The sequence below is a fragment of the Chlamydotis macqueenii genome, chromosome 12, assembly GCF_036417535.1.
Source record: "Chlamydotis macqueenii isolate bChlMac1 chromosome 12, bChlMac1.mat, whole genome shotgun sequence".
NCBI classification, from domain to species: domain Eukaryota; kingdom Metazoa; phylum Chordata; class Aves; order Otidiformes; family Otididae; genus Chlamydotis; species Chlamydotis macqueenii.
The window spans coordinates 10108689-10131200 of record NC_141567.1 but is presented as its reverse complement, the minus strand read 5'-3'; the positions used below and the strand labels follow the sequence as shown (position 1 = coordinate 10131200).

Here is a 22512-nt window from a genome sequence, read left to right as displayed (position 1 = left end):
GGGCGATAGATGATACCGCATCTGTGGAATCTTCTGTGTAGTCAGCACAATGCTAGCCGGGCTGGTCTGGTTTCTGAGGGGGTGGCGCTGGAGCATGGAGGCAAATTAACTTGTTTCAGGAACATGAGGTGTTAGTTCCACTTTCTACATGGATGGCAGGGAAAAAAAGGTCTCTTAACTGATTTTATAAGATGCTGATTGTTAACATATTCATATTTTGATTTGCCTTTTCTTGGGCAACATGTCAGAAGCAGTATCTCTCACAAATGATTTAATGCTTTGGGCGAGAGGGAAAATCGCCTTTTCATTAGGTTAGTTTTACTCTATTTATTTATTATCCAGAATTGGCTCATCCAGAGCCTGACAAGTGCTGGTGCTGGGAAGCCAGAAGTCGGGGGCAAGGTTACTCTTTTTGATGGCAACTGGCTGCTGGGTCATCCTCTCTGTGTTTGAGATGTTCTTAGAATACCTTTCCAGGTGGCTGTCTTTTTTTCCTGTTATCCTCTAATGCAAATGAAGCACTCAGTGACTGATGTTAATACTGCTGAACAGGAAATTAAACACTAAGGGCTTTCCAGATGTGCGATGTTAAAGCTCTAAACTCCCTTTCTGGTATCTTGTGTCAGTATGAGGCTCATGCATGTTTTAAGAAATGAAGAGAGCAATGCTGGAGATGTTATCATTGCATGTAGACTGATGGGATGTAAATAAAATTAAATCTTTTTAGTTACTTTTTTTTTGTAGGGGGCATTAAAAATCAAGATAATTCTGTTTAATTTTTCTCTCTATTTTGAAATAGAGGAACATTTTAAAGCCCAATTCAATTCTGTGGTCTTCTGCACTAGTATTAATAATTCTTATAATTTAGGATTTGTCTATTTTTTTTTCGCATTTTCTTCTTGACCTAGAGCTAATAAAAGTTAATATGTTGCAATATTTTAGGAAGTCAAAGTTATTACTGTAATTCGTAGTCCATATAACTCTCAATGATACATTAACTGAAGTAATCAGAAACCAGGGGGGAAATGGCAGTCGTCTTTTCCTTTCCTTTGGGGAAAAAAGTTTGAGGGATAAGGAGTAGCTGCCTTAATTTTGGAGTATTTTTTAATGTTTTAAATACACATCATTTTGGTATGCTTAGTTTACACAGATGCAGACTGCCAGAAATACTTAATGTGAAGCACATTTGTAAAATTAATGATTTAAATATAGTTTTAATTTTGTGGAAAAATAACTTCTTCGGGGTTTTTTTGGTCACTGTGACAAAAAAAAATATTGTAACCAGAGTAATGAAAGGCTAGCAGAACATTTTCTCTTTTATTTTATGTTTGGAGCATATCTCTGCCTTTCAATACGAGGTCAGTATTAATGGCCCAGTCACAGGTTTTTGTGTGGCATCAACTACTTTATTTTTTTTATTCAAACGAATTTTCTGTTTGTTTTGGAATTTATTTTGCTATTAAACTGGAGCTCATGATAAATAACTCATTGTCAGTAACTTCCTAGGCTGCTGATATAACAAGTGTGTTTAAGGCATCCCCTGATCCCGCTCATGCCATCTGTTTGTACACCTGTGATGTCAAATAGTCCTACTGCAAGACATAGGAAAGGTGCTTTCTTTTGTTAGAATCTTTCTTCTGATTACTTTTTCCCCAAAATAGTAGCTTGTAACTACAAATGAACTTGTTAAAGGTTTCATTTAGCTTGAAGTAAAATTTTATATTATTCATTATCCTTCTTGAAAATTATTGTATTTCAAATAAACATCAACTTCTGCATAGTGTAGGCTGAAATAACCCACTATTCGTGGCACTTTGGAACACGCCAAGCCATGTTTCCCAAGGCAACAAAATAAGCAAGCAGAAGTCGCTTCTAGGCCGATGTGATGGGGGGGCAGGAGGATTGCCTTTAAAGGACAGCATTAGGCGTTGGGTTAGGTCTTGGAAAATTGGATTTTAATCAGTTACTTGCATGTCTTAAAAGTTAACAGGGTAAGTGGTCAATGAGTCAGTAGGGCATTTCCCACAGGATATTGTACACGTTTGGTAATTGGTGTGCTGCTTCTGCTTGGGATGTCTGAAATAGCCTAGTAACTGATTAGTCTTCTGTTGCATTTGCCTGATGTGTTGAGTGATAAAGGCCTCATATTCCTTTTTTAACTGATGAAATGTTAATCAAGTATTTTGGGATTCTACAGTTAAACAAAATCTAAAATCAGCACAAGGATGGACAAAATTTAATGAGCTTTGAAACTAACTACCGTTATCTTTTGTAATTGGCAATTCTAGTAGTAGATTCTACATTCCCCCTGTGCCTAGGATATGTAATACAGAACTCGTAGCAATATGTTCATGTAGCTTTTTCTAGGCAAACATGACAAAACCTCCAAGACTTCTACAGATTAAAATGAATTCCTTGCAAGATCACTGCCTGAAGGCCTCATTAATTTTAACGTCACTTATAATTGATTCTGGGAAGTAACAGATGTTACTTATATTTTATAATCTTCAGTTTAAGAAAACAGTATATACGTTAAGTCTGCCTATTTTGAGGACACATTACTAAAACTGAATAAAACCTAAAATGGCATTTTCTCTTAATGGTTGGTTGGTTGTTAGACTATGTTATAGCTAGTCTGATTTATGAAGAAATCATTTGATATGGATCTGTTAGCTGAGATTAGTTATTTTGCTCTGCTGTGGAAAGATTTGGTCAAGAAATTAGAAGAATTCCATTTGCTATTGTGTTTAAAACCCTGATGAACCTTGATGAGATCATCTCTCAGTTGCATCTTCCCTCAAGTAGTCTAATAAAAATATTAAAATATTGTATGGGGTTTTATGTCTTCTTGGTGTCTACTTTAAAATAAGTATTGAACTTAACTACATTTTTAAATAGAAAGGCTCTGCCTCCATCTCTTTTCCTCTGATGTTAAACAATTTTCATGCTCAGTCTGATAGAGCACAACTGATGTGATGCTTTCCCTCTCAGGCTTGGGCTGCTGCCTCCTCCTTCCCTGCCTTCTGAAGTTCTATATACATTTAAATGCAGGTGAAATACTTTTAAAAGATTTTAATAGAGTGAGAAGTTATTGTTTTGATTAATACTTACAGTATATAATCTATTTACATTATGGTCCTAAGAAAATAGGATCCTGTTTTAGTAGATTTCCAGAACTGAGCATCTGTGCATAGCTCATGTTCATTAATTGTGGTCCTGCAAAAAAGCAGAGTTACCATTTCTCTACTTTTTTCTAATGTAACTACTATGACATATTCACTGAGCTAGAGGACTGCTGGAACATAGAGATTTGTCTTGTTCTGCTGCTGCTTTGAGAGGGAAGAATCTTAGGTCTTTTAGTATATATTCCTGTTGCAAACTTAATTAGGTATTGATATCAAGCCTACCTAAAGGATTCTACCAAACACTTCAATGTTTTCTTGGTTTTTGTTGACATTTTTTCATAGATAAGATTTATTATCATTTTATAATTATGCACAAAACAGTTTTATGAAGAGTCAGTAGCCCCATCTTTTTCTGTCTTCTACAAGTCAGATGCCAGCATTATAGCTGAAGTCTTGGAGAGTTTCAATATAGGAATTACAAATGAAAGAACTATTTTCTTTTTTATTAAATACTTTTCTCATTGAATGAGTAGAAATCATCAGCAGATGACTAGCATGTGTTTGTCTGTGGGACAAGGTAGGGAGCTTTCCTAGTGATATCCAGAGCTACACCTGTGACACATTTCTCATCTCCAAAAATATATATATTCTCTTTAGAGAGAGCAGTTAATGCTCTGTTGTCTGGAAGGCTTTCTCTTTCATTAAAGAATTGCTGGGCAACATTTTTCCCTTGCACAGGATATTCCATATGAATTCAGCTGATGTGTGATGTCATGGATTTTTTTTTTTTTTTATGAAAGCACATTTACTACTACTAATAAAAAAACCAAACAAATCATCATTTCAGAGGAATTCTAGATTATCAAAGGAAATATACTGAAACAACCATTCCTAAATTCCATTTGTTTGGGATAACAACTGTGCTGAACTGCCTCTGATGTTCTGGTAGTCATTAAAAAAAAAAAAAAGTAAATTCAGATGTGTTGCTGTCAGATCAAATTAAGATCATTTATTCAAAGTAATTATAAAACTGAAATTTGGTTTATGTTTCAGAAACACTTGAAGAGTTTTATATGGTGCTAAATGCTTTCAACATGCAGTAATGGAAGTATTAATTTGATGTACAGGCTAATTGAAGTGACTTCCAGTGCCTGTGTAATCACGTCCACATATTTACTGTTGTTCTGTAGCGTTGTTTTCAAGTGATGTCGAGTTGAGGTGGGGTGTGGAAAGGAGCTACAATGTGTGGGCTCAGGCAAAATACATTACATGTGTACTGCTGAGTGGAACTACTAATATTTTTATGTTAGTAAAACCACACTATTCTATGTTAGTGAAACCACAAAAGGTGCTGTTTAGTGCCTTTATGAAGAATGCTTTACCGTTACAAGATTAAAGCAACTTGAACTGGAGTACAGATTTTTTTTTTAAAAAAAACCCTTCTTTTAGTGTAGCTATGGGTGCATTGATTTCATAATATGTAAAAAGGAATGAGGGTGGTTTACAGATCTAAGCATGAACTTTCTAAGTTTCTGTGCTGAAATTAAGTTTAACTATAGATATTTAAAGATCAGGTTCATTTACTTTAGTTTTGAGCTCCAAAAATCAGTATAGCATGACAAATGAAATAATTTTGTAGCATAAGAAAAACATCATTATCTGAAATACTTTCATCTTCTATATTTATTTGCCTCATTAACAACTTAAGGAAATCAGTATTTCATTTTGACTGTACCTATTTGTAAACCCAGAAGTCAGATTTGGAATGTTAACTGATTTTGGTTTAATTCTGTTTACTTTATAGTAAACTTGTATTTTAGCAAGCAAGCTCCTGACTCTGGTGTCTGCTTTTTCACAAAGACTGATTGCAGGTAGATCTCTATCCATTCACTTTGTCATTTTAAAGATGTTACCATTAAATGTAAAGGTTTTTTTTACAGTTTCCTTGAAATTGTTTTTATTCTAGTCTGAGAAAAGTGTAGAGAAGTTCATAATTGCAATCGTCAACTCAATCAACAGTTAGGAATTGTATGTTATCATGCAGTCTAAGTACTTAATCAAATCCATTGTTTTTTTTTTCAAAGCATCTCAGCGGGTAAGGGATGCTTGCTTACTCATTATATATGTTTGCAATCAATCCTCTTTGAAACTATAACCTTGCAATAGGAGATTTTAGTGGAACATGCTGTTAGATCATAGTATTGCTTTCCTTGCAGTTGTTCTACAAGCAGACAGTTTTGTTCTTTGCACTGATATTTCTTTTTTCCTAAAAGTACTGAATGGAGTGTTGTAGTACTTTTTAATCTTTTACTGCTCGATGATTCAGTAGTAAAGCATTGAGGTGCTTGTGTGAAAAGTTGCTTATTGCATTTAATGCCATATCGCATGATTGTGTCCCTTGGAGAGAGAGAATTTTGTTATAACGGTGTAAACTCCCTCAGAAGGTTATGCTCAATTTTCCCTCAGACTGCTGTAACTCTAGAAGTAAAGTACTACAATAAAAGTATAACTTAACACCTTTGTATTGAGGAACTGAATTCATGTTTCTGCTTGTTAATCACTAGGGCATATTTAGGTAAAACTTGTTTCTTTGAAACTCGTTAAGAAACTGGGACAGAGGCTTCTACAATCTGTGGGTATTGGTGATTTTTAGAGATTCAGCTCAAGAAAAAACCCACATTGGGAAAGAGGAAATGAAATATAAAAAAAAATGTTGGTTTAACTTTTTCTGTAAAATGATTGAAAGTACTGAGAACAGCTGAAATCATGCACATACTTCACAATACTCTGTTTTTCAGGCAAGCGATTTCACTTGCCTCAGAAATGAGTAAGAACGATTGTGGGGGAAGTGCACAATTACAGATGAGAAGAGAAGGCTCACCGGCAATCTGTGCTAACATGTGGTCTGTGTTATGGAAAAAAAGTTGATGAAATCTCAGCTAGAATGCGGTCTGTGTCTTGATTTACATTCCCTTCCCTTCCAGAAACAGGTTCTAATATAGAAAGGTCAAGTTCTGCCCTCAGATGTCTCTGTGCAGTGCTCATGAGACTCAAGAGAAATATGGTTAAAATCTGAGGCGATACATGTATAATACAAGGTAATCTTAAGCCATAGTAGCTGCTTGTCCGAAGTACCTACAGTTACCATAATTTAATCCCAGTAATTCATTAAGCATTGTAGTATGCCTTTTATATTTGAGGAATCATATTGTAACTGAGTTTAATCTTTCCAAAAGCCTGTTTCCTTTTTTTTTTTTTTAATTAGGGAGAGTAGTGGAAGGATGGAGTTGAGGCTTAAAGTGTATGTGGAAACAGTGAACCAGTATTAGTCACCCTAATAGGTAACATTGTGCTAATGGTATAATCTTTTATAGGCTTATGCTAGATATTGAGAAAAGCAGAATTCTGTGGCTAGATTTGAAGGAGGATGATGATTGATAGGGAGTTTTTTCATTAATTTTTTGATGATTTTTTAAAATATCATTTGGCAAATGCATTTTGCCTTTCTGTTTGTTTTAGTTGGCTTTTAGCCCATTTGCTTTAAGGAGAAACTGGAACAGTTTAAGAGCCAGTCATATTTTTAAGGTGGATATGTGAATTCATTTTCTCATACATGTTTTTTAAAGGACCTTTTAAAAATACTTCTTCTCAAATATGTTTCACTAGGGAGGAAAAAAAAGTATTGTGTTACTGCCTAAAGAAAGTTATAGAGGTCTTAGTCTGTTTGGACACTCCCTTTGAAACAAAGGGCAAATGCTCGTTTTAAGATTTCAGATTGTGTAGATTTACAAAAGTTTGTGTCACACCTCCTTTTACATGACTTAGCAATGAGCTTGCATGGTCTTTCTTCAGTGATACATAGTGCAGTGCATGGAGCATTTAAACCAGGAGGCTTTGCATGTTGTAAGGTCTTAATCTTTCTAAACAAACAATGTTGATAAGAAATTATATATTTCAGTGGAGACAGCGCCTTACTGGGAAGATTAACGTTTTCTTTTTGCTTTACTTCGTTCCTTACAGTGTTAGTCCAAAGCTTGACATGTCTCCATTCCAAAGCAGCTAAGAATTCTTAAGCAGTGATATCATCAGTGAGAGAAGATAAAGATCCACTGAACTCATGTGCTGAGGCTAGTAACAATGTGGCAGAAGTTAAAATTTAATCAGCTTTCATTCTTCTTTGTTTGATTTTCACACTGCAAACTAAATTATTTCCTTATCTGATTGAAAAAGTTATGCATAGTGGTGATGTCTGCTTCATTTTTTGCATCTTGAAAGAACATTAAATGCTAAATCTTTCTACATCAAAGGAAACTAATTACATATCTCTTGAAATTGATCTATTATATGTTCAGATCTTTTATAGCTGAATTCAGCTGTAAAAATGTACTTTATCTTTAAAGGCTGCAAATTCAGTGTCTAAGGTGTAGTGGTTACCACCAAGACACAGAGGTGAAAAGTAAATGGAGACTTCTCTTAAATCTCATACTCCTTTTGAAAATTTCAGTCATTATGTTCTTACCTGTATTTATCATTTAGTTTCTGTCATGTGGTAAAAACTCTGGTGATACAGGAGGTATATACTTGATTTCGTAGTCTTACCTTCTAAGGCAAGTAATAGCAAGGACTCAACAAAAGAAAGACCTTTGTAAATCTGACATTTTTTCCATCTGTGTAATAATTCTCCCTGATATGTACTGTAATTTGGTCTACTTTTAAGTGACAAAAAAAACAAACTCAGAAGGTCTTTTTTAACATGGTCTCACAGGCTTTTAATGAGTTCCTTGTCTATAAAAGGAAGTCTAATTTTCAAGCTACAGATTGGCAATTACTGTTGAAATAATAACTTTAATACTTTGAGATATGTTTATTGTCGGTCACTGTGAATGACTTGTTGAAATCTGCATATAGACTATGTGAAAAGTCAGCAACTGCTTACATGTCTATAAATGTGGACAATACTCTTAATATATGCTAGCAAAAATCATTTTGATAAACAATTATTGGCTTCTTTAGGACAAGAGAGGTAATTTGTAGTCTTTTTAAAATTATATTTCCACATAATATTTGAAGCTTGTTTCTTTTAAAGGTGGTATCAAGTTTGTAGAGCTAATGCTGCTTTCAGTGTTTCCATCTGAGTGCTCAGCTTTGCTAAATTACCTTTCTTTCAGTGAAGTCCTTGGCCTGCACACCGAGCCCAGAGAGTGCTATTTGTCAGCGCCCGTTATTATTCGAGTCCAGTTGAGTTCAGGCACTGTGTTTCTTTGTAGACTAGTAGTATGTGGGAAAGCTTTATTATTCTGCAGTAAGAGCAAAGCTTTTAGATGACGAATTTAAGAAAAAATACTTACTGTCAGATGTCATGTGGCATCCCTTGGTAGGCTTGACTTTGCAGCATGGGTAGCTCACTTTGCAGTTCTCTACACTGTAATCCCTTTAGTCTCAACAGGACTATGCACAAGAAACCAGATACTTATAGTAGTAACTGTTTAGTAGATATGGCTCTTTGCCTTACATTATAAAATCTGTAAAGGTGACTTGACTCCTGACCGGGAAGGAAAGGCTTTGCCACCAGGTACAACATCAGAAATAGTGTTGCACAGTACATAGCAAAGTATGTGATGTTTCTAATAAGGAGGTTTTAATAAATTCTTGTGTCTTTGAAGTTTAGAGACTCCCCCAAACAGAGTTCAGCATTTTCTTTTGTGTAGAAATTGGATGACACACCACAGGCAGACTTAATAAAAAGAAGCAGTTTCCCAATCAAATAAATACTCATGTTTAAAACTTTCTATAGCCATTTCAAACTTCAGCTTCTCTTAAAAATAAATAAATAAATAAAAGCAATTACAACAAACTGCCTACCTGTGTGCATGTTTGTTTGTGTGACAGGCTGCATACTTTGTAGACTAGGTTGTTCTTTGAGGGATGACAATTCGAAAATACTTGTGAGGCTTTTTAATATTTCATTCTTTAGGCTAACATAAAAGAAAAGAGCAGTAGTTTGTCTCGCCTTCCTTGCTTAAGCAGTTTTTTCTTACCTTTGTTTCCTTTCTTGTTTAAAATTATTGAACTATAAAAAGAAATGTGAAATAAAATGTGTGTGTTATAGTGATGTCTTTCTGACAGCTGAACAGGATACAAACAATCTTAAAATGGGAGGCATATTTATAAGCTTAATTTTGGGGTGGCTTTTCTAAGTCCATTCAAGTAATTAACATCTTTATACACATTTGAGATCTGTGATCTCAAGCAGGATGTGTAAATTTCAGTGGGGTGAACAAAAAGTGAGTTTAGGATTGATGTATCAACATAATTAGTAGGATTCTTCCATTGACATGTCATATGGTACTCTGGAATTAATTATGTTACATCTTCATCTGACATTATTCAGAAAATACATAAGCAATTACTTACTCATAATAATATGCAAAAAAGAATCTTTAATCTTTTTGCCAACACTCATTACTAAGAATTTGTAAATTAAATAGATTCATCAGGGCTGGACACTGCTGTATGCTAGCTCATAGTTAACCAATTAAAACGCTCAGGTTGTAAGCCTAACAGATTTTCATGAAAACTGATAGATTTTTTTTTTTTTTTTAATTTTTATTTTTAGCGTATTGTTGATGCCAGACACTAGTATAATGCATATACTTTTACCTTCAAACGTGAAACAAAAGAGCATAGAGCTTTAAGTTTCTTTATGGAAGAGTACTGTAATGTGTGTCAAGAAAGGAGTGAGTCTATCTGAAGTCAGATTTGGTAATTTGATTTTTCTGGTTCGCATTACGCTGTGAAAAGAAGCTGCTCACCTCCCACTCTAAATCATTTTCCTTTTAGCAGCTGGAGAAGATCAGAATAAAATGGACCCATCCCTTTTCTCGGTCCCTGGTGGTGATGATGATCCAGCATTCGTTTTTCATTCAAACCACATGTTGAATAAGTGAAAAAGAGGAAATACATGCTGGCCATAGGTCAGGTGCAACACAGAGTTTATACAGATTTATTTTCTTTGTAGCATCTGCTACCCTGCATTTAAAGCCATTGAATGTTGTTCTGCTTCCAGTTATTTTAAGGCAGGTTTTCTTAAATAGTGACATTTCAGGTTTTGCCATATCCTACTGGCCAGACATTCAGCCTTCAGAGCCGCAGATCAGCCTGATCCTGTGGATGGTAACTGCAGCAGGCTGGCTCTTCAGAATTTAAACTCCCTCATGATCTCATAGGGTGGAAGCTGACCCCCCTTGTTTCTGGCCTCAAATAAAGAAGACTAAGCCAAAAAAGAACCTGGAAAAGTATTAGGATGATAATGGGGAGCTGGGATTAAGAACTTCTCTGCTTATCGCTACTCAGATGTGTAGGGGAAAATGGGAGCACAAATATACTGCAGTCTATAAATGCAAATTTAATTTTTAAGCAGGTATAGATTATGAGCTAAAGGTTTCGATTTTCTTATAATAAGTTACATGTGCATTTAATTTATACTCCATTAGAAGTACTGCAATGCTCGTTGCTTACCATTGAAGGAGAAAAAGGAAAAGTGACTGTATATATCAATATCAGCTTTATTTGTTGTCTTTATTACTCAAACACTTCTGGCAGTGTTTTTTATAGCTCTGACTAAATTATGAATGATGTCCTGTTGGTTAGGAATTTGAAGGCAATAGTTCAAAATTGTCTTACATGTGCCAGCCAGCCAAGACTAAATATGCATTTACAGCAGCTATTTTGCTGATTTATAGCTAATATTTTTTCTGTATTTTTTCTTATCACTACATTTTAAGCTCAGTTTTCTCCAACTAGCCAGCATTATAAAATATATTAGAATTAGAATTAATAGCTTACTATATGATAAATTTATTTTTACAAGATTCAAGTTGCAGAAGAGGGCAATCACAAATGGGCATCAAGGGAGTGGGAGGGGGTGGGAAGGGAAAAAAAAGCATTCTTCACAATAAGTAATTAAGCATTGGAGGAGCTTCCCAACAGAGGCTATGCAATCTCCATCTTTAAAGGTTTTTGAAACTTGACTGGACAAAGCCCTGGGCAACTTGATCTAACTTTGAAGTTAGCCCTGCTGTGGACTGGAGGTTGAACTAGATGACTTTGAAGGGCTCTTGCAATCTAAATTTTTTCTGAATTTAAACCACCAAAAGTAAGTCTCAGCTATACAAAGAATTGAATGTATTACAAGGGAAAAAAAGTCCTCATATCCTTTCTGTTCCTTGGAGTTATAAATATGTCTTTTTAAACTACAGAGGGAATGCAATGGGAACTGTGTGACTGAATATCCAATGTCACACCAGACACTTGAGTAGCCAGATTATGCAAAAATATTTTAACAGATACTTTGTATGAACAGTGAGGAATTTTTGAATCTGATTTTTGTAATTAGAATAATCTCAGCTTTTTTTTTTAGCTTGATGATCATGTCTTTAGTCTCACTGGATATGGCAGTGGATAATTTTTTGTTGTTTTGCTTTTCTTTTTCCAATTTCTATTAGGAATAGGAGGCCTGCAAGATTTTGTGCTAAAGTCTGCAACACTGTCAACGTCACCAGCTTGTCCACCATTTACACCTCTCAACTTTGAAGCTTCACCAATTGTGCGGGTAGCTGTTGAACCAAAACATCCAAGTAAGTTTAAAGGAGAATGGGAATGGTGACACAAATTCAGTGTGGTAGCAATGCAGCTTCTCCCTCTTAGTGATTTGGCTAGTTTATGTTCTATCCACTGAATCAGGGACTGACCCAGTATAAAACAAATATGTATGTTGCCTGGAGGACTTTGCTTTATTGCCCTTGTGAATTCTTCTAGCTGGCTAGCGCATGTCTCAGTAGGTGAGGAGATACAGAAGAACTTGTTGTGCCCTTTATGGTCAGACTTAGCTCTTCCACAAGTAAGACACCGTGTGATTCTTTTGTTATATTGTTAAGCTTCTGGTAAAGATTTATAGAGTCATTTGCAGTAGTTCTAATTGATTCCCCACCCGCAACCAGAGAGTAGTGCAGCTCTTGAATTTTATCCCAATTTCTGTCTGTTGTTGTAGTGTGAGTACAACTAAAATAACTGGCTTTCTGTTCAGTTACAGAAAACCACCAAGATTACATGTTTTTTAGAAAGTGATTGGACAGCTTAGCAGCTGTTTGTCCTGTGTGTTTGAGTAACAGATAATCCTACACTGTACGTCTTGCATTTGTTAAAGCAGTCTTGAAAGTATTGGAAATTACTGGTTCTACTGAGTATAGACTCAGTAGAACCAGTAATTCCCAATATTAAGTTGAAAATATTAAAGGAATGTAATTCTAGAACTACTGACCGATTTTGGAGTAATTTTTTCTCCTTAAGGAAATGAAGCTATATTATTCTTTCACCATTGCTTAATTTCTTCTCCCTGTTAACTTCTGAATCTATGGTTTGAATTAAATTTGTTAGAGAGACAGAAGCCTCAAAGGTAGCTGCACTTGCAAAAGTTTCAAGAAAATCAGCTGCTGTTTGCAATAACAGGGAGACACAGCAAACCTACTTCAAAACTGCATCTGCTTATTTGGAATAATGACTTAAATAAATATAAATTATTTCCCTTTGTATGTTTTACAAAATTACTGCATGCCTTCACATTCATATAAAAATCTTCCTGTATGGTTACCCTAAACTCTAAAAGAAAGAAAGGAAAAAAAAAAAAAAATCTACTCATCCCCCGCAGTGGGTTTAAATGCAGAAGACAAGGTTGAAAGTCTTTGTTCAACTGTGTTGGCTGTGTGAACTAACACTGTGGTTTTTTCCACTTTTTGTTTATTTTTGTCTAGTTTTCAAGGATACTTTTCTGTTATACCCTTACAAGCTTAGCATTAAATGTACAGTATCGTATTTCTTATAATAGTCTCTAAGAGAATGACAAGTTTAATCTCACTCTTCCTTCTTAATATCAATAAGCATTCCTAGAAATCCTGTGGTTACTTTTTACCCTGTATGTAAAATAAGAAAAAGGAATCATAATTAATTTTTTAAACTGTATTAATTATGTAAGGCTGCTGACATGAGGTGTTTATGTATAGCTTTGATGTAATCTATCCAAATTTGACTCAGCTGTGGTCGTTCAATCTCTGTTAACTTTAAGGCAACTCTTTTTAGCCACCTTCATTGTAGGGACAGCTGTGTTTTGTTTCACTCAAAAGCTCTCACATTCCTGGTTTTTACCCTTTTCAGGTTGTAATAGCATTCAAGCTTTTCAGTGGCTTTCAGCTAGTTAAAATCCTTCCTGTGCTCCATTCGCTCTTATGCCTTCTAATCAATCTATATGAATCATTTTTGCTTTTATTTTAGTGACGTTAACATGTTATTATTTATGTCTTTGGAACATTTTAAGCATTAGCAATTTACAGGGGGCTACACTTAGCCATGAAAGATCACAAATAAAAGTAATTATTTACTGAAAGATGACTTGAAACAGTTGTAATAAATAAGGGAGGTTATATCGCTTGATAATTTGTGAAAATGAAGAGTGAAATACTGAAATTTATTTAATCATTTAATATTGCTAACATTGAATTTTTTTTTTATTGGTTGTGAGCTGGTTATAAGCTATATCTGTAGATAACTGAATATAGGAAGCAAGCTTTTTACATATTTTTTTTTTACATATTTTTACTATATTGTCATAGTAAATAGCTAGCTTGGTATACTAAACCTATTGTAAAACTATGTAAAACAAAAATATGCAATCCATTCAAACGTGTTCCATGGTTATGATTGTGTAATGTGAACGTTTTTTCATCACTACATTAATTCTTGGTGACAAATTTTGAGTATAGCTTATGTCTACAATTGCTGCTCTTAAACCATACCACTCTTCGTGACTCATAAGCAGAAATTTGCCTACAGAAAGGCCTGAGAACTTAGCTGAAAGTTTTTGAGTATTCCTAAAATATGTATTTGTGTTTAGACTTCCAGATAAATCAGCATTACTCTTTCTCTTTTTAAGTATATCCTACTTCTTCAGTAAGTAATAATAATATGTTTTAATAATATGTTATTTTGCCAGGTGATATGCCTCAGCTGGTCAGAGGAATGAAGCTTTTAAACCAAGCTGATCCATGTGTCCAAGTTTTAATCCAGGAGACAGGAGAGCATGTGCTAGTGACAGCAGGAGAAGTTCATCTTCAGCGTTGCTTGGATGACCTGAGAGAAAGGTTAGAGGGGCAAAGAGGAAGAAATATTTTTAGTTCAGTAGGTGTCTGTTGTATTTCTTTGTCAGATGCATATCTTTGATTTATATTCTGGTAAAATAGAAGCTTCACCCACCAACAGATTTTACCATTGGATCATAAATGTACCTTTTGGCAGCTATAAATTACTTGCAGTTGGGCAGAAGCCACTAGCTCATCACTTTTATGTATCTTACACATATTTTGAGCACTTTCTAGAAAAGATAAATTGCAGTAGGTTCAGGAGTCCAATTAAGAATGTAATGTACCATTTGTACAAAATAAAAACTGTGAGGGCAATCATGTCTGATAAAGGAATTCTCAAAAATTAGAAAGAAACAAGACTAAAATTGTATGTGCACGCTCTATCCTGTTCCTTTGCTCTCCACATGGATTTTTTTTTTTTGTGTTAATCTGTTCACTCACTCATGAGCAGTGTTTTCTGCAAGCATAAATGGATACATGTAGTATCTTCTAGTGTTTCTTCAAATGGTAGAAGAACAGTTGTCTGAAACAGTCCTTTCCTATAACTCCATTTACTGAAAAATTCTAATACTTCTAATACTTCTGTCCACATTGTTTTGCTGTCATTTTCTTTCTAAACCTAAGAGCAAACCTGATGATAGATGGTTGAATGTCTTTCTTACTGTGTCCATATTCATTCCAGTTAATATCAGACAGCAGTCACTTCTTACGGAAGTTAAACTGGGTCACTTGTAAAATTGGATATATGTTTTAATGGCAATCCTCATTACAACTTAGGGCAATGCATTTTTACAGCTTTTAAAAACATGGCATTATTGATACACATCACTTGAGTGTAATGTGTTAAACAGAGCAAAACTGGTTGCTCCTATCTTTAGATGCAGTTTGCATAGCAAGATGTATAAATGCCTTTATTATTAGCATTGGTCAAAATCTGAAACAAAAAAACTAAAACCAGTAATAGCTATGTGATGGGGAAACAGGAGTATAGTGAGCAGCTAGTAGCAGTCCCAATATTTACATTCCTAACATTTTCTTTTGTAAACATAATTTTGGGTGCTTTTTCTGAGTTGTCATCTAATTTGGGTTTTGTTAAGAGAACTCCAAACAGTCAGGAGTGACCATTTTGTGTCCCTTACTTGTATTCCTCAAGAAAACATTGTCAGTGTTCTGAACTACCAAGCATATTAATGCTTTGTGCTTGTAGCATCGTAAGCAGGAACAAGAGACACCTGAGGGCACAGACAGGCAGGGGAGCCCATTGATCCACCTGGATTTGATAAATGGGTCATGATGCCTTTTTTTCTTATTTGGGTACCAGCTTCCAAAAGGAATTGAGAGGAAGTATGTTTACTAGCTTATGCTCCTCCTAGCTGTCTCTGAGAACTTGGCATATTGTAGCTGCCATCTCTCACATGCTAGCTTGTGGGACAGGAATTGTCCCTTCCTTCTCTCCTTGTTTTGTGGAAGGAAAAGTGAAGAATGGGATCCCTGTCTTGCTCCGTGTCTCATGGATTCTGTGTGAGTTCTGACAGTGGTAAACTTGCTTCAGTTAACAAAGTGTGAAGAGAAAAGTTGTGGTCTGAAATGTTAGTTACATTAGTTCTGTGTGTGTTTCTGTGCAAACATTTAACTTCTGAGGGCACATAGTTTGGAGGAGCAAATTGTGAACTAGGGATCAAGACAGGGTATAATACCCTTAAAATGTTACCTACAAGTTTTTCCCCACAAATATTGGGAGAGGTTATTCAAAATGCTTAAGTCACACTTGAAATAGTGGGGCAGGATTCTGATCTTAGCCTCTATCGTAATTGTATCAACTGCATTTTGAAGAGTTGCCATTTTTGAGTAATTACAGAGGCAGGAGGTTCTGTTGAGTTGAAACTACATTGAATTAGCTTTGTCAAGATTCTACTCAAACTTTTTTAAGGGCACATATTTAATTGTAGCTTTCCCAGTGTGTATTTAGAAAATTATGTTCAAGTGATACTTAGATGAAGATGTGAAGACACATGGAAACAAATAAAAGATCGTCATTTATGTTTATCTAAATGATTAACAATGGATGTTCTGCTTAATTTCCCTAAATCTATCTTTATTTTTTTCTTCTTGATTAGCTGTTTTTGTCTAGAGTAATAAATTGGACCTTTTAACTTTGAAATTTTCTACATTTTGCAATAGAAATTTTTAGAACTTTCTGTCCAAAGAGTGTTGCAAATACTAAGCATGAGGGGATTAAATTATGTGTTCAGAATGAGAAACAAAGAGAATGAAGATGGTGGTGGCAGTGTGGGGTTTTTTGTTTCTTTTTTTTTTTTTTTTTTTTTTTTTAGCATAATACAAGTGCATGAAAAAATTGCAAAAAAGAATAGATCTCCTGGTCTTGTGTACCATGGAAATAAAACTTAAAATTACATTTGCTTTTCCTTTGCAACTTTTTTATCGCTCTGCCAAAATTTACCAGAACTTAGGAAAGTTTGGTTAGACCTTTTGTTGTCATTTAATGAGCTTGCTCAGCTCTCATGAGTGGTTAAGAAGGATACACAACTCTGAACTTTGAGTCTTTCAGGTAAATATAATAATTATTTATTTTTTTCTTACCATCACTCATAACATTTGATTTGCCTAAAATATTTCAGCTGACTTTAAAGCATCACTTGATATAATAAAGCTGTTATAATTGTGGTTATCAGACCAAAGGACAAAATTATTTCTGTTAACTTAATACTGATTGCCTGAGTAAAAGAGTACTTCACTTCCATTTCTTGTGTAATAACTCTTGGCAGTTTATATTCACGCTTAGTTGCAATAAAAATCCAGACACAATCCTAGCTTGAGGGTTTTTTTGCACTTTTCTTGGAGTTTAGTCTAATAGCTTCTAAAATAATCTGGTTTAGACTGATTTTTGATGCAATGAATTGTACCTCATATGAAGACTTAGTGCCAAGTTTAATAAAAAAGGGTTTATAAATACCAAGATTACCAATCACAGTGAAACAGCGACAGTGTTAATCAGCACTGTTCCCAGACTTGTGAAGCATTTTGAGTAAGTTGCTTCACAGCTCCTAGGTTCATGTAGTCCACAGCGCAAGAGTCTTTGGTTGTTTCTCAAGGCTCAAATTATACAGATTAAAACTGATGAGTTACTTTGTGCTGTGGCTGCTTGGGTATCAGTACGTGTGATTTCAGGTGGTGGTAGCTGCGGTTGTTTTATTGCAGGCAGCTGTTCAGCTACGAGCTTTCAGCTGTAGGTACCTCTAATTAGAGCTGAGGCTTGATGCAGAGTAGTGGCTGTTCTCAAACTGATTACAGCAAAATTTTTCAGCTTTAGAATGAGATCAAGCTGCAGTATGGGTGTTTATGGATGCACTGTATTAGTCTCACAGATGTCCATGCACTCATGTAAGTAATTAATTCTTTAAATCATGCATACTGGAACGTGATTTTTATTAATTTTGGTTTTGAATGTAAAGTATAGCAGCATGAAAATCCAACTGCACCTCCTGTACAGGGATGAGTGACTTATCCTCATCCAAAAACTAACTTTCTGTTTGTAGAATATAAAATAGGTCTATGTAAACATTCATTAGCAGGAATGTTGTATAAATAGAGAAAAATAACATCTGGGCCTTAGAAACAGCTCATTCCAGTTATTGTCGTCTTTCTTCCACGTGTTTTAAAAACTAAGCCTAATTCAGCTGGCAATATCAAACATTTTTACACCTTCATACCCAAACAATAAACCAAAACCCATTGTCTATTGATCTTGTGCGAGCTTGCAATACCACAGGTTGTAATCAGGATAATAATCAGTAGAATATAATTTTATAGATTATAGAACTAGAAAAAGCTGTTACAAAGCTTTGAAGACACAAGATTACTGTTTTACCAGTGGTAGGAACGTTTCGTTTTCAAACAAGGTGTTTCCTGGGAGATTTTGCTGTGAGGCTGTTGTTTTTCCACTTCAGATGAGGTGAAAAATACAGGCTATTTTCCAGATCTGATGGGAAGCTTTCAGCATTCTAGCATCTTCAGCTGAGTTAAATCCTGAATGTGTTTGAACAAGATGCTGATTATGTGCACTTAATAAACATCCATTTCACAGTTCTAAAAAACCCATGTGCCCTTGGCAATTTTCAGCTCCTGTGATTGCAGTAGACATAAAATACATAAAATACCATACAGGATATTTTGAAGTCAGGAAGTTGTACTTGAAGATAAAACAGGTGATCCTTTACGAATAAATATAGAGATGTTTATTAAATATATGAAAGAGCTAACAAATCTGACACGTCCTGGCTGGGTGGTAAAATAACACATTGACGTATTCAAAAGATATGAAGCTTTTACTTTTAGAGCATTTTAATCACTGGTAATTAATTTTCCTCATCTTGTGAAGTACCCTTTAAAGTGTAGTAAAAGTTTTCCTGCCGAGTACTCACTTTGAAACAAATAATTAATAAGTGCAAACTAATCTGGAAAAAAAAAAAGCTGTTGGTTAATAGCATTGTTGTGGACAATATATCAGTTCCTTAATAATCACACTTTATCGCTGTTATAAAAGCAGTACTGCAATGTTGGTAAAACTTCTGTCATTCTGTCTTACTGTGGTCTGCTGTACTTGGTTTTTTCCAAACATTTTTATTTTGAACACAGATTTTCTTCACTGTGTAGGGTATTTCCCAACTTAGTTTAAAAGAAAAAAGAAGAAAGCTTTTTAGGTTGTATCTTTCAAATCTTAACCCAAAATAATTCCTTTAAAAATTGCTAGTACTCTTGCAAAGCAGCCTATAAATTAGTTACATTTAAACATGCTGAATTGTATTGGTAAGATTATTTCCTTTCTTTTAGTGTGGAAAAAGACCTTCATCTACTGTCTCCTGCCCCATTTTACTTTGTCCTTTTGTGGTCCTTTAAAGGCAGAGGTTGAATTTACATTTTCTTAATTAGTTCCATCCACAGCATTAAAATTTGTTTTATTTTCTTCCATTAGGAAATTTTATTATCTTTGGGAATATTCCAACGTAAAGTCTTCTAACAAACTGAAAAGTGTTTAATGACCTGAAATAATAGGGTTTTCTGGTATACAATTGCTGGATTAATTTTTGTCTGTAGTTAATGGTCACTTTAATTATCTCCAGTAGTCGCTTTTGTTTATGTTTTAGATTTGTATAAAGCTGTACTCATGTAAGTAACTTGATTAAAAAAAAATTAATCATTTAATATTCGTTGAAGTGACTGTAGAGTATGGGCTACTTGGGATGTATGAGGGAGGGGGTTTGTGTTCTGCTTTATAGCAGGGAAAAGGCTGCTACTAATAACAGACCTGTACATGAAATAATTATCTGGCATAATTCTGTAATGAATGTGTCCCCCCTGATGATACTCAGGAGTAGCTGTTTCACTTGAAATTTTTCTCTTCCTCAAGCCAACTTAAAGGCATTCCAATGTGCGCAGTCATCGACTTCTCCCTTCAGAGCAGTGCCTTGTGTATTTATGTTTCTTACAGCGTTACAGTTCTGAATGATCCCTTAGGTTTGCAAGGAGAGTAGTGGTTAAGGCTTGCGCTAGCTGGTCACAGTATGAAGTCACCAGGGGCTTTTTTTCCCTTCGTTAATCCTCCTTCTGTGCTGTGGTACTGGTTTCATGTACATGGGCAGCACGGTATTGTGCACAGTTTTGAATTTGCTGAACAGAAGTACGGAAAAAGCGGGAGTTATCAGCTCTCCAGGCACTCCTGGCTGCAGTGAGAGGATTTGATCTGAACCCACAAGGTTATAGAGTCTTGTGGCTCCAAACTCTTTTACAAAAACCTGTTCAGCTTACCCAGTGCTTCATCTTTTGAGAGCATCTCACTGTAAGAACAGCTGTGTACTGGTTAAATAGCATGTCTGTCTTGCTCGGTGTTGTGTCTCCAGCAGCATGGCCTAGAGCAGATGTCTGGGGAAGACTAAAACCCACGTAACCATAATGCTTTCCTGGGCCTTAATCCTTTTCAGTTCAGAGCCTGTTGTGGTTTGGTTGTCGATTAATCCTGATTGGTCTTCTCCATGGCCCTCATGATTTTCTAGACCTCTGTTGTGTCCTTGTAACATCTGATGGCTACTTGTACTTTCATAGCTTTGATCATCCTTATCCTCATTTTCTGCTAGTTCTGTTGTGTCTCATTTGAGGGGAGAGACCAGCAGCACGTAGTTGCCAAGATGTGGGGGAAACTGGTGATTTACACAGAGGCACAACAATTTTTTTTTAGTTCCTTTCCAAATCTTTCTGAGGACATAAGAGGCAATGATTCTTTTTTGAAGTACATAATGCTTTTAAGAGTTTGAGTTTGAAGTTCATTATTTAGATTTATTCATAAACATATGTTGTGTTAAGGCCACTGCCCTACCTTCCCCCCAAGTCCTTGAAGTTTGAAAGTATTTTTTAAAATTTTAAACTAATCTTAACTTTAATTTACAGGTTTGCAAAGGTACAGATTAGTGTGTCAGCACCTATTATACCATTTCGAGAGACAATAACAAGACCTCCAAAAGTTGATATGGTGAATGAAGAAATAGGAAAGCAGCAGAAAGTGGCTGTCATACACCAAACAAAAGAGGACCAAAATAAAATTCCTGAAGGAATTCAGGTTGATTCAGATGGGCTTGTTATAATATCTACTCCAAATAAGCAAGCTACTCTCAGTGTAAGAGCAATGCCACTTCCTGAGGAGGTAACTCGACTTCTTGAAGAAAACAGTGACTTAATTCGAACTATGGAGCAACTCAACACATCTCTGAATGAAGATAAAAAAACCCATGAGATAAATCAGAAGACGCTTGATAGGATCAAGGAATTCAAACAAAAGTTGGAGCAGAATCTGCAAGGAAGAAAGTGGAGAAATGCTGTTGATCAGATTTGGTCATTTGGGCCACGGAAGTGTGGGCCTAATATTTTGTTGTATAATTTTGAGGGCTATAAAAGATCTGTGTGGCAGTGTCTTGGGAATGCTGTGAAAGAAGTAAGTAAATACAGAGACTTTGACAACAGCATAGTAAGTGGATTTCAGCTGGCTACGCTTTCAGGTCCCATGTGTGAAGAACCCCTCATGGGTGTTTGTTTTACAGTGGAAAAATGGGAAATGAATAAGGTTGGAGAGACACTCTCAACGAATAGCCAGGATTCAGGGGAACGTGTTGCCATAGAACATAACCAAAATGAAGATACTACTCTAACAAGCAGTTGCACTGATGAAGTTTGCGGTACAAATGAACACCAGGACAACAGTCAGAGTGTTCCAAAGTCACCTGAGAAAATTAGTAAACACAAGGGAGAAGTTTTACTTACAGATTGTTATGGTCCCTTCTCTGGACAACTGATTGCCACCATGAAGGAAGCTTGTCGTTACGCTTTGCAAGCAAAACCACAGAGGCTTATGGCAGCAATGTACACATGTGAAATTATGGCTACTGCAGAAGTTTTAGGTAAGACAGACAAAATAAACCTTTCTCAAGAGTTTACTTTCTGAGTTCCAAGGTGAGATTTAATAAATTAGACTGAATCACAAAGTATAATTTGATTAAAAATGTTGTCAGAATTTTATATGGTTCTCCAGTACGTTTGTACAATGGCTCTCTGATGCCTGTAACATTTATACTACTGTGAATGAAACTTCAGCATTCTTCTTGCTTATCTGAAACGTATGCATAAATAACAATGCTACACTTTTTTGGAAGTGCAAGATACAAAATGTTGCCTTTTAAGTACGTTTTTGTAATATCAACTTCACTAAACATAAATACCATTATTGTGCCTCGTAATTAAGCGTTAGATCCATGAAGAGATGAGGAAACCTATCCTGTTTGTAGAATGAGTGCAGAGTTAATGCCACTTCAGGTTGTTTTAAGTTAGTATAATAATCAATATAGAATTACAATCAGGAAAAAGAGAGAATTTTCAGTTATTGTTACAGTCCAGTTGTTTTTGTGGGAGTGTTTTGTTTTGTTCTGTTGTGGGATTTTTTAGTAGCATCTGTATCCTTTTGGTATGCAAGTTGCTCACTTGGCAAACCCAGTGCGTACCAAATTTGTGTCACTTATATTACCTTACCACTTACACCTACTTAAACTTGTTTTTATGACCTACTTACAACATCTCTTAACTTACCCTAACATTTGTTCTTGGAGTTTTCCATGAGAGTTGCTTGCACACTG

General features: G+C 35.3%; 1 protein-coding gene across 2 annotated transcripts in view; it reads left to right on the top strand.

Annotated features, from left to right (window-relative positions):
• Positions 1-22512, top strand: part of EFL1 (elongation factor like GTPase 1) — a 74069-nt gene that overhangs the window by 36210 nt on the left and 15347 nt on the right. For both annotated transcript variants that reach the window (XM_086757484.1, XM_086757485.1), the window contains 3 exons: positions 11630-11761; positions 14170-14317; positions 20780-21783. In XM_086757484.1, the coding sequence (XP_086613610.1) occupies positions 11630-11761; positions 14170-14317; positions 20780-21783 (1284 nt within the window). The remainder of the gene's footprint in view (positions 1-11629; positions 11762-14169; positions 14318-20779; positions 21784-22512) is intronic.